The sequence below is a fragment of the Ovis canadensis genome, chromosome 6 (assembly GCF_042477335.2).
Source record: "Ovis canadensis isolate MfBH-ARS-UI-01 breed Bighorn chromosome 6, ARS-UI_OviCan_v2, whole genome shotgun sequence".
NCBI classification, from domain to species: Eukaryota; Metazoa; Chordata; class Mammalia; order Artiodactyla; family Bovidae; genus Ovis; species Ovis canadensis.
This window is the reverse complement of record NC_091250.1, coordinates 133,918,780-133,937,883: the sequence shown is the minus strand read 5'-3', so window position 1 is coordinate 133,937,883 and position 19,104 is coordinate 133,918,780. Positions and strand designations below refer to the sequence as shown.

At 65.9% G+C, this 19,104-nt stretch overlaps 2 protein-coding genes across 3 annotated transcripts in view; both read right to left on the bottom strand.

Moving 5' to 3' along the window:
• Window positions 1-1,224, bottom strand: part of CPLX1 (complexin 1) — a 40,668-nt gene extending 39,444 nt beyond the window's left edge. Inside the window, exon 1 of the mRNA XM_069593332.1 lies at window positions 1,159-1,224. Coding sequence (XP_069449433.1) covers window positions 1,159-1,189 — 31 coding nt within the window. The 5' untranslated portion in view covers window positions 1,190-1,224. The remainder of the gene's footprint in view (window positions 1-1,158) is intronic.
• Window positions 1,225-12,295: 11,071 nt separating this feature from the next.
• Window positions 12,296-19,104, bottom strand: part of GAK (cyclin G associated kinase) — a 48,801-nt gene continuing 41,992 nt past the window's right edge. For both annotated transcript variants that reach the window (XM_069594959.1, XM_069594960.1), the window contains 5 exons: window positions 18,124-18,240; window positions 14,291-14,515; window positions 13,690-13,838; window positions 12,897-13,073; window positions 12,296-12,790 (listed from right to left, as the gene is read on the bottom strand). In XM_069594959.1, coding sequence (XP_069451060.1) covers window positions 12,689-12,790; window positions 12,897-13,073; window positions 13,690-13,838; window positions 14,291-14,515; window positions 18,124-18,240 — 770 coding nt within the window. In that variant the 3' untranslated portion in view covers window positions 12,296-12,688. The remainder of the gene's footprint in view (window positions 12,791-12,896; window positions 13,074-13,689; window positions 13,839-14,290; window positions 14,516-18,123; window positions 18,241-19,104) is intronic.

The following is a 19,104-nucleotide window of genomic DNA, read 5'->3' as shown; positions in this document are numbered from 1 at the left end:
CCTGACTCCCTAAGCCAAGCTGACGATGACCCCTGTGCCCAGCCGGCCCTGATCCCTGTGCCCAGCTGACCCTGACCCCTGTGCCCATTTGGCCCTGACCCTATGCCCAGCTGGCCCTGACCCCCTGTGCCCAGCCGGTCCTGACCCCCTGTGCCCAACCAGCCCTGGCCCACTGTGCCCAGCCGACCCTGACTCCCTATGCCCAGCTGCCCCTGACCCTAAGCCCAGCCAGTCCTGACCCCTGTGCCCAGCTGGCCCTGACCCCCTGTGCCCAGCCAGTCCTGATCCCTGTGCCCAGCTGGCCCTGACCCCCGTGCCCAGCCGGCCCTGACCCCCTGTGCCCAGCCGGCCCTGACCCCCTGTGCCCAGCCAGTCCTGACCCCTGTGCCCAGCCGGCCCTGAACCCCTGTGCCCAGCCAGCCCTGACTCCCTGTGCCCAGCCGGTCCTGACCCCCTGTGCCCAACCAGCCCTGGCCCACTGTGCCCAGCCGACCCTGACTCCCTATGCCCAGCTGCCCCTGACCCTAAGCCCAGCCAGTCCTGACCCCTGTGCCCAGCTGGCCCTGACCCCCTGTGCCCAGCCAGTCCTGACCCCTGTGCCCAGCTGGCCCTGACCCCCGTGCCCAGCCGGCCCTGACCCCCTGTGCCCAGCCGGCCCTGACCCCCTGTGCCCAGCCAGTCCTGACCCCTGTGCCCAGCCGGCCCTGACCCCCTGTGCCCAGCCGGCCCTGGCCCCCTGTGCCCAGCCGGCCCTGGCCCCCTGTGCCCAGCCGGCCCTGGGCCCTGTGCATGCTCCTGGCCCTTCCCTGGTGGCGCCCTGAAGCCCTTGCTGGCTGCCCCAGGCCCAGCCCCGTCCCTTACCCCTTCCCTGGCTGCCGCGGCCAGCCTGTGGCCCCCTGCACCCCTGCTCGCCAGAGGCAAAGTCCCCGTGGGGCCCCCAGATCTGACCAGTGAGACTCCCCAGTGCCCCTTGGGTGGGCTCCACCCGACCGCAGCACGTGGCATGCACCCTTCCCCACCCCAAAGCCCACCACGGTGACTCGGGGTGCTGCCTGTGGTCCAGAGGAGCCTGCAGCTGTGCTTGCGGGCTGTGCGGCGGTCTGAGGGCGACCCTGTGCGACAGCGGCTGCGCAGGATGCAGGGGTCCCCTCGCCCTACCTCCCAGGGCCTGTTTCATCACAAACTCCATGCCGATGGTTCTGCGTCCTCAGCAGCTCCTCGGAGGGTCGAGCTCACATGCGAGTGTGGCCAGGAGTCCTCTGCCTGGGGGAGGACATGGTCACAGGTCACCCAACGGGGCTGGGGAGGACACGTTCCGCACTCCCGATCACCTTCCCCGAGATGCGGATCTGGGGTCTGAGACAGCATCATTCACGGTCCCTGCACACCTGGGGGCCGGACCTCAGCATGGGACAGGCGCCTGGGAGGGTCTGGGAGGGTCCCTGTGACGTGGTCTCATCAAGCTCCTGGGGTCTGTGAAGGTGGCTACTGCAGGGGAGGGGAGGGTGAAGCTCGAAGGAGGCGGCCTGGGTGAAGCGAGGGCAGCCCCAGGGGCGTTTGGAGGTGACTGGCTTAGTGACTACTTGCTGGAGCCCTGGCCCACAGGGGCAGGGATCTATCTAAGGACTGGAAAGGTTAGTGTGGGTGGCACCTGGGGGGAGCGCCTTGGGTCTGATGAAACTTGGGGGACCAGGTTCCACCCGGGGAGAGGCTGGCAGTCACTGCCACTCGCCCAGAGACGGGGGCGGGGGGGGGCGGGGGGGGCGGGGCGGGGAATCCAGCCTTCAGGGAACAAATGGAACGGGGAGTGACCGCTGCAGCCCTGTGTGTGCCGGTGGGCCTCTCCAGGGCAGGTCAGCTGCAGGTCTAGTGGGGAGGGGCTTCTTGTAAAATCAGTAACTGAAGTCCCCCCCCCCCACACCTCCTGTGAAGTCTCTCCTGGCAGAGAAACCCGGATCCCTGGAGATCCTCTGTTTTATGGGTGTAAACTGTTTTCTTCCCAGATGAAGGAGACCTGTGTTTGTGCGGGTTGGGGAAGGAATGCCCTCGCCTGCCCGCAAGGCACTGGCGCGCAGGGGCACCTTTGCCGCAAAGCAGATCTTCTTCCAAACTTCTCCCCGGCTCCCAGGGGAGGGAGTCTCAAGGCCACAGAGCGGCCAGGGCGCTGCTGGAGCTCCCCCAAGCCTCCCACTGCCGCACCCCTCGGCTTTGAGGGCAGGCTAGTTGCCCGGCTCTGCCAAGCGGCCCTCAGGCGGGAGCGCGCCAGGAGAGAGAAAGAAAGAGACAGAGGACGAAGCAGGGGAAGGGGGGACGCGAGGGGCAGGAGACTCGGAGAAGCAGCAAGAAAGAGGGAGGGCGCTGGCAGGGACCGCGGGGCCGCTTCAGCACCGCGCCGGCGGACAGCGCCCGGCGGGGCCCGGGAGGGGGCATCGCGGGCGAGGAGAGGGCATCGGGGGCGAGTGCGCGCCCAGCGGGGCCGGGGAGGGGGCATCGGGAGCGAGAGCGCGCTCAGCCCGGGCAGGGGAGGGGGCATCGGTGTCGCGGAGGGGGCCGGTTACCTTCCTGGGCCGCGGCCGGGGCGCGGGCGGGCGGGGGGGCGGGCGGTCAGCGGCAGAGTGCGCTCGGGCCGGCCGGGTCCATGTGGCGCCCCGGGAACTGCGGCGACAGCTGAAGGGCACGGCGAGGAGGGCGCGTCACACGGAGGCGCTCCCCGCCCCCCGCCCGCGTCCTAGCGTGACGACGAGGGCGGGGCCGCGGCGGCCGGGCGGGCGCCCGGGGGGGAGCTGGGGGGAGCGGGGCCGCGCCCCCCCAAGCCTGCCCCTGGGCCGGGCCGGGCTGGGGGGCGTCCCTGGGAGCGAGCTCGCAGCCCGGCGCCCCACCCCGGCCCCCCGCTTAGGGCAGAGCCGCAGACGCTGCCCGCAGCCGCCTCCGTCCGATCCCGTCTGCGTGGGCCCCGGGCGGGGGCCGCCCCCCACCCAGCCCGAGCCAGGGACCCGCGCTCTCATCCGCTTCCGCCCGTGCGGAGCGCCTGGCGCGCGGGCGGGTCGCCAGGCGCTCCGCAGCCGGGTGGGCAAGGCCTTTTCTCATCCGGGCTCGCGGCTCGCAGCGGGGGTCGGGGGAGGCCCGGGGTCGCAGCCCCGCCCGGCATCCCACTCTCCAAGGGGGGCACGGAAAGCGCTTCTCAGCGCAGCGGGTGACCGCGGTCCCCACCGGGCCGAGTGCGCCTGAGCGCTGTTCCGGTCTCGACCCCCGCTGCTGGGCGGGAGAAGGGAGCCCCCAGACCCCAGAAACCCCATCCAACCGTTGGCGGAGGGCAGCCCGCAGACCGACTCGGACCTATTTGTCTGGTAACAGGGTCGCAAAGAGCGAGCCATGCCGTTTCCTTTTGGCGGGACAGAGACGGAGCAACCCCGCGCCCTCGGCCGGCGGCCCCACGCAGGGCAGGGACGAGAGAAGGTCACTGCGGAAAGGCCGCTGGGCTCCTGCCCGCGCCGCCGCGCCTCCGGGATCGCCTCTGCAGCGGAAGCCAGGCTGTGGGGAGAGCAGGGTCGCTGCAAGGTCGGCGCCCGGCCTCAGCACTCGGGGTCAGGTGGTGGCCCGCGGCTCTGCAGGGGCCTGGTCGCCACTGGTCGCTGGTCGGTGGCGGACACCCCTGCTGACTGCTGCGTTAACTTTCACTCCCCTCAGGGGCCCCCAGCAGGCAGGGGTGAGGATGGGGACAGGGTGGAGAAGGCCAGCACCGCTTCCTGGGAGTGGGCAGGGGCACCCCCACTCTGCAGCTACTTTGCCCAGCGAGCACCCTGGTGGCCCTGGGGGAGGCCCACGCCCCAGGACACACAAAGCTGCAGCCTCCTTGGATGCCAGGGCTGTGGGAGCCGGCCCAGAGCTGCCCACTCTTCCTGCTGGTATCTCGTCACCCGGATCTGGGCAAGGTGGGTCCAGTGGGGCTGCTCGGAAGGGCGAGCCTGGGGACACACAGGGCTCACACTGGGCCTGCAGGGAGCCCCTTGTGCTTGCCCACCCTGGCCGACCACCGGGAACGAGGTGTCCTCGTCCGTTTCACCTCTGGCCCTGCCCTTCACGCCTCTGCAGGTCTGGGACAGGTGCTCTGGGGAGGGGGTGGTCACCAGTTTCCAGGTGTTGAGGGTCTCGTGGGCCCAGCCTTAGCCCTCAGGGTCTGTGCAGCCTGGCCCCCGGTGTCCTCAGGCCCTGGGTGTGGACGTGGGAGGGAGACGTGTGTGTCCAGCACAGAGAAGCCCCTTCCCCTGCTGGAGCCTCAGCCCCCAGCCCTGCCGCCATGGACCCGGGGATTACCCACAGCTGAGTCTGCAGCAGCGCTGTGACTGACGACCCCAGAGCTTATAAGCCACAGAGACACCCGGTTGACCTAGGGGCAGCCAGGCTGGTGTGGGCCTGCTGAGCACCAGGAGAGAGGGCGTCGGGACCCATGCCCAGCCCACAGACCGTGACCCCACCGACCCCATGATTCAGGCCTGGCCCATGTCGGGGACCGAGGACATAGGCCCTCTACTGACCTCGCTGCCTGACCCTCCGTCCCTTAGCCTCTTTCTCCGCCCCCCACCCTTTGAGGGTCACCATTCAGAGGTCACACGTGAGGTCATCACCTACCTCTGTGTTGTTACCCCTAGACCCACCACAAACTCATAGCTGCCTACTCGGTTCTCACATCTGTCCATCCGGGCCCTGGGCTGGGTGAGGGGGACTCAGACCCTTCCATGGGGAATAGACAAGGTTGGTGACAGTCCCAGCTCAAGGCGCCCAGCACCCGAGGAGGCCTGGAGGGCGGGGGTCAGCTCCGGGCAGGCAGGGGGCAATCCCCCGTGACCAGGAGGTGATGCAGCTCGCGGCCTCTGCCTGGCCTTGGGGCCACACCCCAGGTGGGCACTCCGGAAGAGGACCTGGGCGCCAGTGACCAGTCCCCAAGCCTGCAGCCGGCCCGAGAGTCTGGAGCGAAGTGGAAACGTCCACGACAGCAAGGGCTGGGCCCGGGGCGCCGGTGCGCGTCAGGGGCTGATGGCCACAGTCAAAGCTAGAAGGTGGGTGAAGGGTAGGCCGGGCCAGGCACAGGGGGTAGCCAAAGGCGTCAGCTTTCAGGCTTGCCCACAGGACGGGGCAAAGCCCTGAGCTCAGGCCTATGTGGGCTCTTGAAACCCTGAAGGCTCGGAACCCCTGACCCACAGTAGGGCTACGCTCAAGGCCAAGACCACTGGTGTTGGTTTGAGATGCCCCCTGCAGCCCCCAAGGGGTCATTCCAGACGGCAGGGGCAAAGGTGGCCCCCTGGCTCCAGCACCCCCAGCCTGCCTCCTGGAAGCCCTTTCCGGGCGCCCGTCACGCCCCTGGGGAGGCCTGGCCCCTGCTGGTCCCCTCTGTTCTGGGAGGGCCAGGATCACTTCAAGTCCTTCTTCGGTCCTGGCGAGGGGTCTGGCCAGGGGCCTGCAGGCCCCGCGGGAAGGACACACTGGCTCACCAGAAACTTCAAATGCAAACTGAATAATTCAACATGGTGGATAATTCAGCCTCTGGCACCGGCACCAGCCATGTGGCCATTTTCCTGCTGGATTTCGTCGTTGCTTCAACACGTGAAAAGCAGAAGCCAACCAGACGGGATCATCGCTGGTGCTGCTGGGAGCTGGGCCAGAGCGCCTCGCTCGGCATGGCAGACCCCGAGCACTTCCACCCCAGGGTCCCATCCAGCCATGTGGGCTCTGAGGGGAGCTGGAGGTGCTGGCCCGGCCCAGGGCGGCCTGCTCTCTCCTTGGGCCCCGCCCCCGCCTGGGGCTCTGGGACAGGCGGTGCCCGGTCCAGTCGGTGCTGAGATGCACCCTTCCCCACCTGCAGGGGCTGCTCCTCACGCTCCAGGGATGGGCGGGCCTTTGGTGACCCCGGGAAACCCCAAGGGCCCGCCTCCCTGTGGGGCCGGCCCAGGATCTGGGCTCAGAGCACAGTTGCACTCTGCCCCGCCGACCCCCGGGCCCTGCGAGTTGGTCCCCCTGACTCAGTGCACCCTGTGGACACGCTGTCCTGCAGACGCCCCCAGCCTGCTCCCTGCCCCCAGCCCGCAGTCACCTCCTGCCGGCCGACCACTCCCTGGCCTCCTGCCCGCCCATGCCCACCGGGGGCCAGCCCGCTCCTCTTCCTGGTCTCTCGTCACGGCCCTCAGCACAGGGGTCTGTCTGCGGGGCTGTCTGGAGGGTGGGGAGTGTTAGAGAGAGGGGCCGTGACTCCCCGAGATGCCCAGAGAAGGGCCTGGGGCTGTGAGGACCATGCCCCCCTTCTCCTGCTGCTGCTGCCTGGAGCCCCCAGCCCCTCGTGCTCCCAGGTAAAAACAGTTCACACGGCCTGAAAGCAGATCCCACTTCTCCCCGACTCTGCCGCGGGAGGCAACCACGGGGGCGCGGGCTGCACGGCAGCACCAGGCGGCCCTGGGTGAGCGCAGGGGCCTTGGTCCCAAGTGGGGCGAGGGGGCGGCGGGGCAGCCGTGCGTCCCCAGGCCTCTGTGGGGCGGGAGCCCCCGTCGCCCCGCCCTGGGGTTAGCTCGCCCGAGCCTCCCATCAGGGTCTCTGTGGCTGAAAAGAAAGTGACGTCTGGCTGAGGGGCCCACACCCTGCTCGGTCCAGTGGTCACTCCCTTGCTGCGTGACCTTCACGGGGTGAGCTCCCCGAGAGGCCCCAGTGGTCCCTGCTCTGAGTGACCCCACCCGTCACTCTGCCGTCCCCCACGCGAGGCCTCCTCTGCCCTCCACAGGCCACTGGGGCCAGGCCGGGGCCCCTCCACGGGCCGCGCCACCAGAGGCAGGCTCAGGGCTCCCTGCACCCCTCGAGGGCCCGAGCTGCCCGCGCTCCATGCAGGCCAGGCCTGGGCTCCTCAGCCAGAGACCTGCGTCCAGCAAGGACCGATTCGGCCAACCACAGAGTGGGCCCCCTGGGGTGGGCTTCAGACTCAAGAAATCCTTTCCAGAAAAGCGGGCCAAAGAGATGCCACGAGGTAGCACATTCCCCGCCCCCCGCCCCTCCCACCCCCATCACTTAAACCTGAGTAAGGCTTGGCCTGTGAGGGTCCCACTGGCGGGTTTGTGTGCCAGGAGGGCCCCAGGGACCCTGTCTGCTCACTCGGGGGTCTTCCTTTGGTCCTGGGTCGGACCCCTCCTCCTGTGCTCATGTCCAGGGGGCCTGGCAGCCCCGGTCAAGCAGCTCGGGCTTGCAGGGAGGGGTGGGCAGCTGAATCCAGGCCCCGTTCCTGTAGGCCCAGGGGAGGGGGTAGCTGGAGGCCTGCCTCGGAGGACAAGGAGGCTGCAGCAGCCAAGCCCTTGCAGTGCAGAGTCCAGGAGACCATCCAGCTGAACAGGCCAGAGCCCAGTGACTGCGCGGAGGTGGCCTCAGTTGGAGGCACCCTGCTCACCCATCAGCACCCTGGACGGAAGGGGGCCCTGGGGGCCAGGCCCGCCCCTGGATCACGTCCCCCTCCTGCAGGACCCTCAGCAGGGCCGACGAGGGGACACAGGACGGCGAGCCCTCATCCCTCCAGAGCTCAAGCCACCTGTGTCCCCGTCGCCGCATGCTCCACTGCCGCCCCGGAGCCGTCCTGGTCTCGTACGGGCACGTGCCACGCATTCAGAGCAGCGGAGCCGGAGAGACCTGGGGCCGCGGCCTTCGGGCCAGAGAGACCTGGGCCACTAGCTTCGGGCTGAGTGACCCCGCGCCGCCCCCCCATGCGTCCCAGGGGAGGGTGGCCTCCCAGGCAGCACACCGCAGACTGGTGGAGGGCCTGGGGGGCGTGGCGGGGGCTCCCTCCCGCCTCCCAGGGCCAGGCTGCGGACTCTAGGGGCGGGGTGGGGGGGCGATGGGGGGTGGGGGGAACACCCAGAGGTGTGATCTCCAGGCCTGCGCTGCAGATGGAGGGGCCGCCCCGGCCCAGATGGGTGCGACCTCCATCCACCTCCAGGGCCGGAGCCCTCGAGGCTCTGGGACAGCCCCGTCCCCAGACCCCACCCTGGGCGGTTCAGGCTCAGTCGTGCCGGACTCTCTGCAACCCCAAGGACAACAGCTCTCCAGGCTTCCCTGCCCTTCACTATTTCCCAGAGTAGTGCTCAAATTCACGTCCATTGAGTCGATGCCACCCAACCACCTCATCGTCTGTTTTCTTCTTCCCCTCCTGCCCTCAATCTTCCCCAGCATGCGGGCCTTTTCCAATGAGTCAGCTCTTCACATCAGGTGGCCAAAACAGCATCAGTCCTTCCAACGATTATTCAGGGTTGATTTCCTTTAGGATTGATTGGTTTGAGCCCCTTGCAATTCAAGGGACTCTCAAGAGTTTTCTCAAACACCACACTTCAAAGGCATCAATTCTTCAGTGGAGGGACTTTCAGGATTCACGTGGGAATCACTGCATCACATGCAGAAGAGGAAACAATGGCGGAGGCAGAAGGCTCCCAAACCAGAGAGAGGAGACTCCCCCTCCGCCCCCAAGGAAAGCCCAGGAAGTGACCGAATCGAGCGAACCCCTGCTTCCCGGCCTGGGCACCTGTGGGCCTGCCCAGCCCAGGGCCAGGTGTGCACAGCGAGGAGCAGCACCCCTCAGTGCCCGGGGCTGCCCAGTGCCCCGCCCTGCAGCGAGGCTCTGCCCTCACACCGATGCGCCCGCCCCCATTGGACTCCTGGAGAGCCCCAGCCCAAGGCCCCCCAGATCCACCTGCACCCCAAAAGCAACACACCTGCTGGGCTCCACGCTGCCTGAGGGGCTCCTCCAGCCCCCTTCCCGCCCCGCTCCTCCTGACACCCCCGGATGGCCCAGGACTCCGCAGATTGGAGGCCTGCCAGCTGTGTCCTGGCCCTCAAGCCAGCTCCCCGCCAGCCTGACTGGTGTGGGCCCCCCCGCCCCGTTAGCCATGACAGCCCATGGGGTCCTCGAAGCCAGAACACCCTCCCTTCTCCAGGGGGGCTTCCCAACGCAGAGATCAGACCCAGGTCTCCTGCACTGCAGGCAGATGCCTCACCAGCTGAGCCCCCAGGGAAGCCCAAGTGCCCCCAGGAGCAGTCCCTAAAGGACAAGGTTCTGACCCCCCAAGCGGGTCTGGGTCCTGAAGCATTGCTCTCAGGGAGGAGGGTGTGTGCCAGGGGCACGCGGGCAGGGGAGTGAAGGTGGGGGTGGGGCAGGGGGGGAGTGGGCTGTGTGTGGTGTGTGTGTGGTGTATGTGGTGTGTGTGTACGTGTATGTGGTGTGTATATGGTGTGTGTGTGTGGTGTGTGTGTGTATGGTATATGTATGTGGTATGTATGTGGTGTGTGTGTGGTGTGTATGGTGTGTGTGTACGTGTATGTGGTGTGTATATGGTGTGTGTGGTGTGTGTGGTGTGTGTGTGGTGTGTATATGGTGTGTGTGGTGTGTATGGTGTGTGTGTACATGTGTGTGGTGTGTATGTGGGGTGTGTGTGGTGTGTGTATGGTGTGTGTGTGGTGTGTGTGGTTTGTGTATGGTGTGTGTGTACATGTGTATGGTGTGTATGTGGTGTGTGTGTGGTGTGTGTATGGTGTGTGTGTGGTGTGTATGGTGTGTGTGTGGTGTGTGTGTGTGGTGTGTGTATGTAGTATGTGTGTGGTGTGTGTGTGTGGTATGTGTGTGGTGTATGTGGTGTGTGTGTGTGGTTTGTGTATGGTGTGTATGTGGTGTGTGTGGTTTGTGTGTGGTATATGTGGTATATGTGTGGCGTGTTTGTGTATGGTGTGTGTGGTATGTGTGTGGCGTGTTTGTGTATGGTGTGTGTGGTATGTGTATGTGGTATGTGTGTGGTGTGTGTGTGGTGTGTATGTGGTGTGTGTGTGTGTGTGTGTGTGTGGTGTGTGTGTGGTGTGTGTGGTGTGTGTGTGGTGTGTGTATGGTGTGTGTGTGGTGTGTGTGTGGTTTGTGTATGGTGTGTATGGTGTGTGTGTGGTGTGTGTGGTGTGTGTATGGTGTGTGTATGGTGTGTGTGTGGTGTGTGTATGGTGTGTGTGTGTGGTGTGTATGGTGTGTGTGGTGTGTATGGTGTGTGTGTACGTGTGTGTGTGTGGTGTGTGTGTGTGGTTTGTGTATGGTGTGTGTGTGTGGTATGTGTATGTGGTATGTGTGTGGTGTGTGTGTGTGTGTGTGTGTGGTGTGTGGTGTGTTGCCGGGCCCTCCGGGCAGCAAGCCCCCCCTCCCACAGCCAGGCACTGGGGAGGGGCCGTCCCAGCACCGCAGCCCCAGCTGTGTCGTCCCTGGGGTGCAGGGCAGGCGCAGCGGCTCCTGGCAGGGCCCAGCGTGCCCAAGGGCATCCCAGGGCGCTGGGGGACCCGGGCCCAGTGGCTGCAGAGAGAGGGGGTCCGAGCTGGCTTCATACTGGACAGAGGGTCTCCATTCCCACCTCTGAACTCCCACCTGGGCAGGGGTGCTTCTCCCGGGCCCGTTCACAGACCCGGGGACAGTCACCCCGTGCGCGCTGGGACAGGGCGATTCCCGAGGTCTGTGAGGGACCCGCGTCTACCAGGCGGTCTGGGGCTTGGTCCTGCGGGCAGTGGGCTCAGCCCCAGCTGGGCGGCAAGGGAACTGCCACGACCAGGGGCCCTGCGGGGCCTGAGGGGGTCTAACCCTGGGTCCCCCAAGGCAGAGCCCGGGCTCGGGCCGGGGGCAGCAGTTCCTCTCTGAGGCCTCGGGAGTGACCAGGGCAGGCCAGGGAGCCAGCGGAGGTCGGCAGCTGAGCTGGCCTGGCCTGTCTTCCTGGGTTGCTCCAAGGGTGCTGGTGAAGGTTCACAGGCAAACGAGTCCTTTCCACAAACGGGCGTTTGCCAGGAATCCAACAAGGGCGGGACTCCAGCCCGCCTTTTGTGCTGAAGCCAAGCACGTGGGTGTCCTGCGGCACCCGAGGGTCCCCAGCCCACAAACCCCGGGGCGCGTGGCCTCCCCGAGGCGAGGAGAGCCACGTGGCAGGAGCGTGACGAGGGTCCGCCATCGGGGGCTTCCTGCAGAGGAATCACAAGCCCACCTCCAGACTCAGGGCTCAATGCCTGCTGGGACTCGGGGGGCAGCAGAGGCCACGGGGGGCGGGCTGGGAGGGATGGGCCGTGCGGGACGAGGGCCGTGTCCCTCGTAACACTCGTCACCCAGATGCTCGAGTGCATGCTGGCTGGGGCCTCTAAGGGTGGGCGGTGGCCAGACGAGGGGGTCCTGAGGCCACAGGGGCACAGGAGGTCCGTCTCCAGACCCAATCTCTGCAGAGGCGCCCCCAACAGCCTCTGCGAGCGGGGGCATGGCGGGCGGTGCTGGCTCAGGGCCAGACTCACTCCGAGCCCCCGGGGCCGCTGCAGGGGCCACGCCTGGTCTCTGGAGAATGGACACACTGGGGCTGTCACCCAGCCCGGTGCTAACTCAGAGCTGGGGACGTGAGGGAGCGCCCACCAGACCCAGGGGAGGGCGGGCCCTCCAGGGCCTGAGCTGGCACCCGGGATGCGCGTGCGCACCCTCGGGCCTACTTGGGCCATTCGCTGCTCTTCAGGAGGGCTCAGCCTGCAGAGGGCCAGGTTTACGCCTCCCAGCCACCTATGGCTGCACCAACCAGGTGGTGAGGCGGCCACCTCAGAGAGGGGACGGAGCAGTGGCCGGGCCCTCGGCCTCCTCTGCTGCCCTCTGCTCAGACCTGTGGCCCAGGATGGGGGTGAGGGGGCCCAGGGGCAGAGGCTGGAAGGCCCGGGGCCTCACCGGGAGCCACAGGTTCACCCTATGCGGGACCAGGAAGGTCCCGGAGGCTTCGGGTCAGAGTCCAGCTGCCCAGACTCCCAGGTGAAGCCTTGATCTTGAGGACGTGCCCAGAGCGCAGTGCGGGGTGGGTCCTGAGACCGGTGGCGCCCTCCTCCATCTCCCTGGCATCACAGCCGCCTCAGTGACTCACACGTCGGGCACAGTGCGGGCAGAGTGTACAGAGCCAGCCCACAGCACTCCAGGCGGCAGCTCTGGCAGGGCCGGGCCACGGGTGCCGGGAGGCCAGGAGGGGATGAGCCCAGGGGTGCGGACACACAGGAGGCTGGACCGTCACCTCCAACCAAAATCCCAAGGTGCAGAACCACTGCTGGCCGTCTTGATGTGCTGACCCCAGGCCCACACCACCCGGCCTTCCTGCTGCAACTGACCGCCAGCCCGGGGCCCCTGGACGGCCTGGCTCAGCGTGGACGAGGAGCCTGGTGCCGTGGGGCAGGGTCCCTGCGCTGCACCTCCGCGGACAGCGGCAGACGGGCGGGGAGGTGGAGGGGCAGCCGGAGACGAGGATCATCAGAAAATAGTTTAATTCTGTACAGTGGTCACCAGGCTGATTACAGGGGAGACACGAACGCTCACGGACAGATCCCACAGGTCAGCAGCGTGGCGCCGCCCACCTCGTGGACGCGCCACCAGACAAAACAGGTCACGGCTGCAACACGCGTGGGAGCTCGGAGCGCCACGCTTCCTCTGGGGCCAAGAGGGAAAATGAGAGAACTGGGAGGCTTTGGAATGCTTTCTCTTCTCCTGTCGGGAGCGCCATCGGCTCCGACCCGCTGAGCACATGGGCACGACGCGACAACCGGGTGCAGCCATGCCTGCCCACGCTGCCGGAGCCCCGGCCACCCTCAAGGGCCGCTCAGAGCACCGGCTCCAGAGCCAGACACACAGCCGCGCACGGGATCAGAAGAGCGGCCGGGAGCCCTGGCTCTCGAACTCAGCCCAGGCGTCGCTGAGCTCCATGAAGATCATCCGGGCGTACTGCTCGTAGGGCTGGCCCCGGGCCTGCGGGGCGGACGGCACCGTGAGGGCGGCCCCTCCCTGCGCCCACCCACCCCGGCGTCCACGCCCGCCTTGTGCAGGGGACCCCCGCCCCGGCGCCCGCGCCCACCTTGTCGGGGTGGACCACCAGCACGGCACGGCGGTAGTGCTTCTTCACTTGAGCGGGCGTCACCAGGTCAGCCATGCCCACCGGCGTCCAGCGGCTCTCGCCATCCCACAGCGCCGTGTGCAGCGTGGACAGCAGAGCACGGATGTTTCTCTCCTTGCCCTCCGTCCACTCCAGAAGCTGCAGGAGACAAGGTGCCGCTGAGGGGCGCTGGGACCCGGCCTGTACCAGCCCCACAGCTGGCGTGAGCCCCAACGGAGCCGGGCTCTGACCGTGCAGACACATGGCCCCGTTTCTGCATGGACCCCCCCAGGCACAGCCAGCATGTCCCCGGGTCTGGACGAACGGGACGTGGACGAGACCGGCGTGTGGAACCAGGGACCCCATCCTCGGCAGGACGTCCGGATGACCTGCTGCCGCAGCCTCCGCCTGCCCCCAGCCTGGGGCCCCAGCGACCGGTGGAACGAGGCTGGACTCCAAGGGGCCCCTCAGAGGACCCCGCGGCCCCATCCCCCACCTGTCCGCCGACGTCCGGGGTGTGAGCACACAGATGTCCACCACCCTGGGGTCTCTGCGGGTCAGACCCTGACCAGAGTCACACCTGGCTGGCCTCAGAGGAGCGAGACGCTTAACGAGCAGAAGGCTCTCGTCCCAGCCACGTGGAGGTGGCGATCTTTCACCGCAAAGCCTTCAGAAGAGCAGTGAATGCAGACGGACGCCCCCTCCCCGCAGCGTGCCGCACGGAGGCCCTCACGTCTGAGGCGGCAGCCGCCCGGCTGCACCCCTCCCCCAGTACCTTCAGCTTCAGCGGGTCCGCGTCCCGGGCCTGGTCCTGCCTCCTCATCTCAGCGATGGTCCGCGGCCCCTTCCTGTCGGCTCGCGAGGAGAAGCCCTGGCTGGGCAGCAGGTCTTCAAAGTCGTTCTCGGACACCCTCGGCTTTGGACCTGCAGGCGAGCAGACGGTCAGGGGCGCCCAGGCAGCCCGCCCGCCCCTCCGTGCTGGGCAGGGACTCAAGGACCCCTTGGACGGAGGCACAGCAAGGAGACGGGCAGGGGCCAAAGGAGCTGCCCAAGCTGCAGGCTCGCCAGGGTGGGCGGCGGCGTGGCAGGTGTCGGGACCCCCCGGGAAGAATGCTGCAGTCAGGTCTGGCCCAGCCACCGCTGCCCGGCCAGCGAGGCAGAGGCGGCTCCTGGACAGCGTGGCCTGGCCACCGGAAGTGCCTGCCAGGGGCAGAGATCACCAAGACACCGGCCTGAAACCATGAACTTCCGTCCCAAGGGGCTCCCACCGGTGGAGTCTCTTTAAACGCCCTTCCCCAGGACTGAACTGAGCCGGACAAGACAAGACGTGGCTTTGCTGTGCTCCCTTCACGGGCCCGGGGTGGGAGGGGACTCACCGAAGCTCGGGGCGCGGACCCCCCGCTCCTCCCGGCTGCCGATCACACTGAAGCTGGAGGTGTAGTTAGGCCTTGGCTGCACACTGGCTTTGGGGGGCGGCTTGGCTTGGGGGGGCCACGGGGTCCCCTGGGCTGGGGGCCGACTCGTCTGCCAGGAGCCACTGGCCTTGGGAGGGGGTGCTGCTTTGGGACTGAAGCCCCCAGGAGCAGCCGCAGCAGGCGAGCCTGGGGAGACAGTTCCCGCGGGAGCATCAGCAACGGCCCACACGGGCTGCCTGCCCCAGGTCGGCGGCTGCGACAGGCCATGTTGAGCTGGCGCCCGGCAGGCTCCCCTCCCCACGCGTTCACACGCAGGACCCAGTCCAGGAAGCTCAAAACCAGTGACCAGAGCCCCCAGCCCCCGACTGGCACACGTGGGCAGGTTGCATGTCACGTGTATGTCCTTGGCCACTTCACGTGTGTACAAATTCACGCAAGCAGCAGGGTCAAGACATCCCTGTTTTCTGACCCGTGACCATCATCTCAAGAACTTTCTGGAAGTGGAATCACAGGACAGGCAGCCTTTGTGATAGGCTCTTATCGCTCAGGACACACCCAGCTGCCCCTTGTTGCCAGCAGCCTGGCAGGCGGACATGCTGTGAAGGACTCTGGCAGGTTCCATCTGAGGCCACTGCCAGTGGCGGCCATGTGTGCTGGGGCCGGACCCCCAAGTAGCCTGCATGTGCCTCTGCGGTGACCAGCAGGGAGGTCGGGTCCATGGGGAGCCACGGACGCCAGCTCTGCGCCTGGCGCTGCCCCCGGCACGGGGCGGGGCTGCCGTCCTCTTCGTCGCTTGCTCACTCCAAGGCAGACGCGTCTGGCTCTGTTTCGCCGTTGCTGCCCCGACATGCGCGGGAGCTGGTGTGCGTGTGGCTCAGAGCCTTTTCCCCACTCCAGCTTCTCATCCTGCTGACAGCCTTCAGCACAGCCAGATCTTCTGATTAAGTCTAATTTACCCATTTTCCTCTACGGATTGTGGTCCAGGTGGCATGCCTTTCTGGTTCTCTCCTAAAGGCTTCAGAAATCTACAGCCGCCTCTGAACAGTGGCCCCTTACTTGCTGTTTAAAGTGGGAAGCTCAGGGTGAGACCTCTTTCCTTGCCCAGTGCCTCTACGAATGGCTTTGCACCGCTGTCTTCCAGCTCCTCCTCCATCCTGCCCCGGGACCCGTGTGTCTGTCCCGCCCACATCATGCAAGGCTAATTCCAGAAGCTAGAGTCCTCCAGGGCCTGGTGGGCTGAACGGACCCCCTCCCTCAGCTCTCCAATAAGTTCTACAGTGAGTCTGTCTGAATTCCGGTGGGGACTAAGCTGACGCCTTACACGCTGCCGGAGAGCCTTCCCCTTGCTGGGCCCTGGGCGGCGAGCTAGTCCCCAAGGCTCCCCGACCTCTGTCCTTGTCAGCTTCCTAGCTTCACAAGCCCGGTGCCTGCTCAGTAAGAGCTGTGAGTTTCCCTCTTCCTTCTTTTGTGGTGACTGTAGACGGGGCTGCTCTGAACTGGGGGCTCCCTGCCGGCGATGCCAGTGAACAGGAGCAGCCCTGGTGTGTCTGTTGCTCCCACATCCTGGGACCTGAAGTGCTTTCCCAGGCAGACAGCACTGTCTGCACACGGCCACACGCCTGTCCCTTCTGCCCTCTCCTGCCTGCGTACACTGCCGGGGTCAGCCCCGGGGAGCGTGCGGTCTTCTGAAAACCAGCGTGAGGCGGGCAGCAGGACTCTGAAGACGCGCTGGCTCAAGTCTACAGACTGCGAGCCACCGGCCTGTCGGGAGTGCCCCCCACAGTGGGGATGGACTCTGCAGACACCTTTTCTGCACCGTGGGTGCGATCACACAGTTCCCCTCCAGAGCCAGCTGACGCGGGCCCTGCTCGTGGGTCTGCGGGTGCTGAGCCGGCCGTGCCTTCTGGGACAAGCCCTGCCTTCTGGGACAAGCCCTGCCTGGCCGTGGCGCACGCTCGCATTGGTCTGTGAACAATGCTGCCTTGGGGCCTCTGGTTTTCTTCTGCACTGTCTCTGTCTGGTTTTGAGCCTCATAAAATCAACTGCAAAATATTCCCTCCTCTTCCTATTTCCTAGAAAGACCATGCAGAACTGGTGTTCTTTAAACATTTGGTGGAATTCTACAGCGGGGCCTAAAGATTTCCTCCATCAGCAGTTTCTGACTGAGCTCATGTTCGTCATGGTTACAGACCCCTCCAGCAACCCGCCTCCCCGCGTGGTCCCGCACAGCAGGCCCGGGTGCAGGGCTGAGGCCACGAGTCCGTCTTCCTTTGGCGTCTCCAGGCTCTGCGGCCGACTCTTGCTAGCCTCTCTTTTAAATCCATCTTAGGAGAGACTTGTCAGCTTTACTGATCTTCTCAGAGAACTGACGTTTTGATCGACCCATTTTCTTCAATTTTCTTTTCTTTCTCACTGATTTGGGCTTTTCATCATTTCCTTCCATTTTCTTTGAGCTTACTTTGCTTTACAAGCATCTTTAGCTGAGAATGCACGCCACCAGTGAGCCATCTCCTCTTTTCCAAACTGCACGCTCAATGACACACATCTCCCTCCCAGAGTTGCTCGAGCTGCAAAGCTAACGTTTAGCTGTCTTGCGTTTTCATTCTGTTTGGCAATTTTACTTCCCTTAAGACTTGCCACATAACCTGTGTCATTCAGTTCTGAAACGCTGGATTTGAGTCGTCTCACGGTCACCGACTCCTCGTTCGGCTTTGCTGGTCGGGGAGTGGCGCACGCTGTGGTCTCCGTTCTCTTGCTGAGGGTCGTTCGCAGCCCAGTGTGCGGCCTTTCCTGGCGGCTGCTTGGGTGCGGAGGGCCTGTGTCCTGCTGCTGGGCAGCGTCCTGTGGAAGCCCCACAGCTTCTCCGGCCTTCCGTCTGGCAGCTCCATCCGTGCCAACACAGGGATGCTGAGGTCTCCAGCTAGAACGCGGGTCTGTTTCTCCTTTCAGCGCCATGAGCTTCAAGCAGGGCTCTGTTTTCTGAGGGGGGTGTGATGGACGTCTGGGGTCACAGTGCCGGGCTGAAGGCAGGGCTCCACCCTGAGAGCGGGCGCCCCAGATCCTGAGAAGTCCTTTCCACCACAGGCAGCGCCCGAGAGGCTCTGGATGGCCCTGCCTCAGAGAGCCCGGACATACCCGCAGGAACACGTTCAGGGAGACAATGAAACCTTGGGAAACTCCGGCAAGCGTCTGGGGATGTTACTTTCACCTGAAATTCCACACGCTTCCCAACTGCCAAGGGAAGAGACACACTCGTGGCTCCAGAGACCCCACGTCCTTAGAGGGCTTCTCAGAGAGGGCAGTGACAGTGGTGAATCCTGCACCCCAGCCCCACACCCCGGGCCAGGCAGGCGGGTTCCAGCATCCTGGGCTGAGGCAGCCCCCAGCTGACCCCACACCCCACGGGGCCGGCAGAGGAGCTGCTCTGGCAGCTCCTGGCGTTGTCTCGGCGACAAGCTCGTGAGAGGAGGCAGAGGAGCATCTCCTGCTATTGCTGGGCCCTGGGGGACCAGGTGAGGCCGCACCTCAGCGAGGTCAGACCCCCCAGAGAGGCCTGGTGCTCTCCACGGCCTCAGGGGGGTGCAGAGCCCCCGCAAGAGGCCTGGTGCTCCCCATGTGCCTCAGGGGGGTGTAGATTCCCCCCCGAGAGGCCTGGTGCTCCCCACATGCCTCAGGGGAGTGCAGACTCCCCCCCCAGAGAGGCCTGGTGCTCCCCACGTGCCTCAGGGGAGTGCAGACTCCCCCCCCAGAGAGGCCTGGTGCTCCCCACGTGCCTCAGGTGGCCGTCAGGTTACCTTGGAGGCCGGAACTGAGGTCACCAATGTCTGCAAATGGGTCCTGGCTCTGAGACTTGGTCTGGCTGGCCGGAAGGCCAGAAGGGGCCGGCTGGTCTCCAGGAGAGAAGAAGGGGCCTGGAGAAGAGCAGGGGCATCAGAACCCACGCACTGGAGTGGCAGAGTCTCTGCCCCAGCTCACGTGCTGAAGGCCTCACTGGGTGGGTCACCTCACGTGGGACAAGGCCGCGTGCAGCGGAGCCACCCCCAGGCTCCGTGGGGCGCCCCCCTGGCAGCCCGTGCAAACCGCCTGGGCCCGCCCCGCCGTCCCTCGGCGCGCATCCCGGGCGCGAGCGCTCCCCACTCTCTCCGCGACTCTACAGGCTGTCCTGCCCCAGCTCCGGGGTCACTGAGGGGTCACTGTGAGGTCATTGCAATGACAGCAGCTCAGAAAGCGCTCTCGCCAACTAAACGGAAAAGGGAGAGCCTCTGATTCAGAGAAATCAGGAACGTGGGGCAGTTCTCAAAGGAAACACAGGTAAGCAGACCCCACAAAACAATGACCAACCTCCCTCATAACGAGGAAACCGAACGGAGAGGGCGGACGGCCTGTGAGGCCGCCGGAGTCCCCTCTGGAACCGGCTTCCCAGGCGGCGCAGTGATGAGGAGCTCGCCTGCCAGGGCAGGCGCTCAGAGAGACCCGGGTTGACCCCTGGGTTGGGACGATCCCCTGGAGGGTCCGGGGACCACTCCAAGATTCTTGCCTGGTGAACCCCACAGACAGAGGAGCCTTGGGGTCCTCAGGGTCACAGACAGACAGGACTGAAGCGACCCAGCGTGCGCACGCACATCTGTAAAGTCACGGCCCGCAGATGAACAGAACTGAGCGAGCATGTGCCACAGGCCTCACACACACCGCTGCCTCCAGAGCACAACTCAGCACAGGCGCCTCCTAGAGGACACACCTGCCAAGGGAGAGGCCAGGTGCCCTCCCGGCCTCAG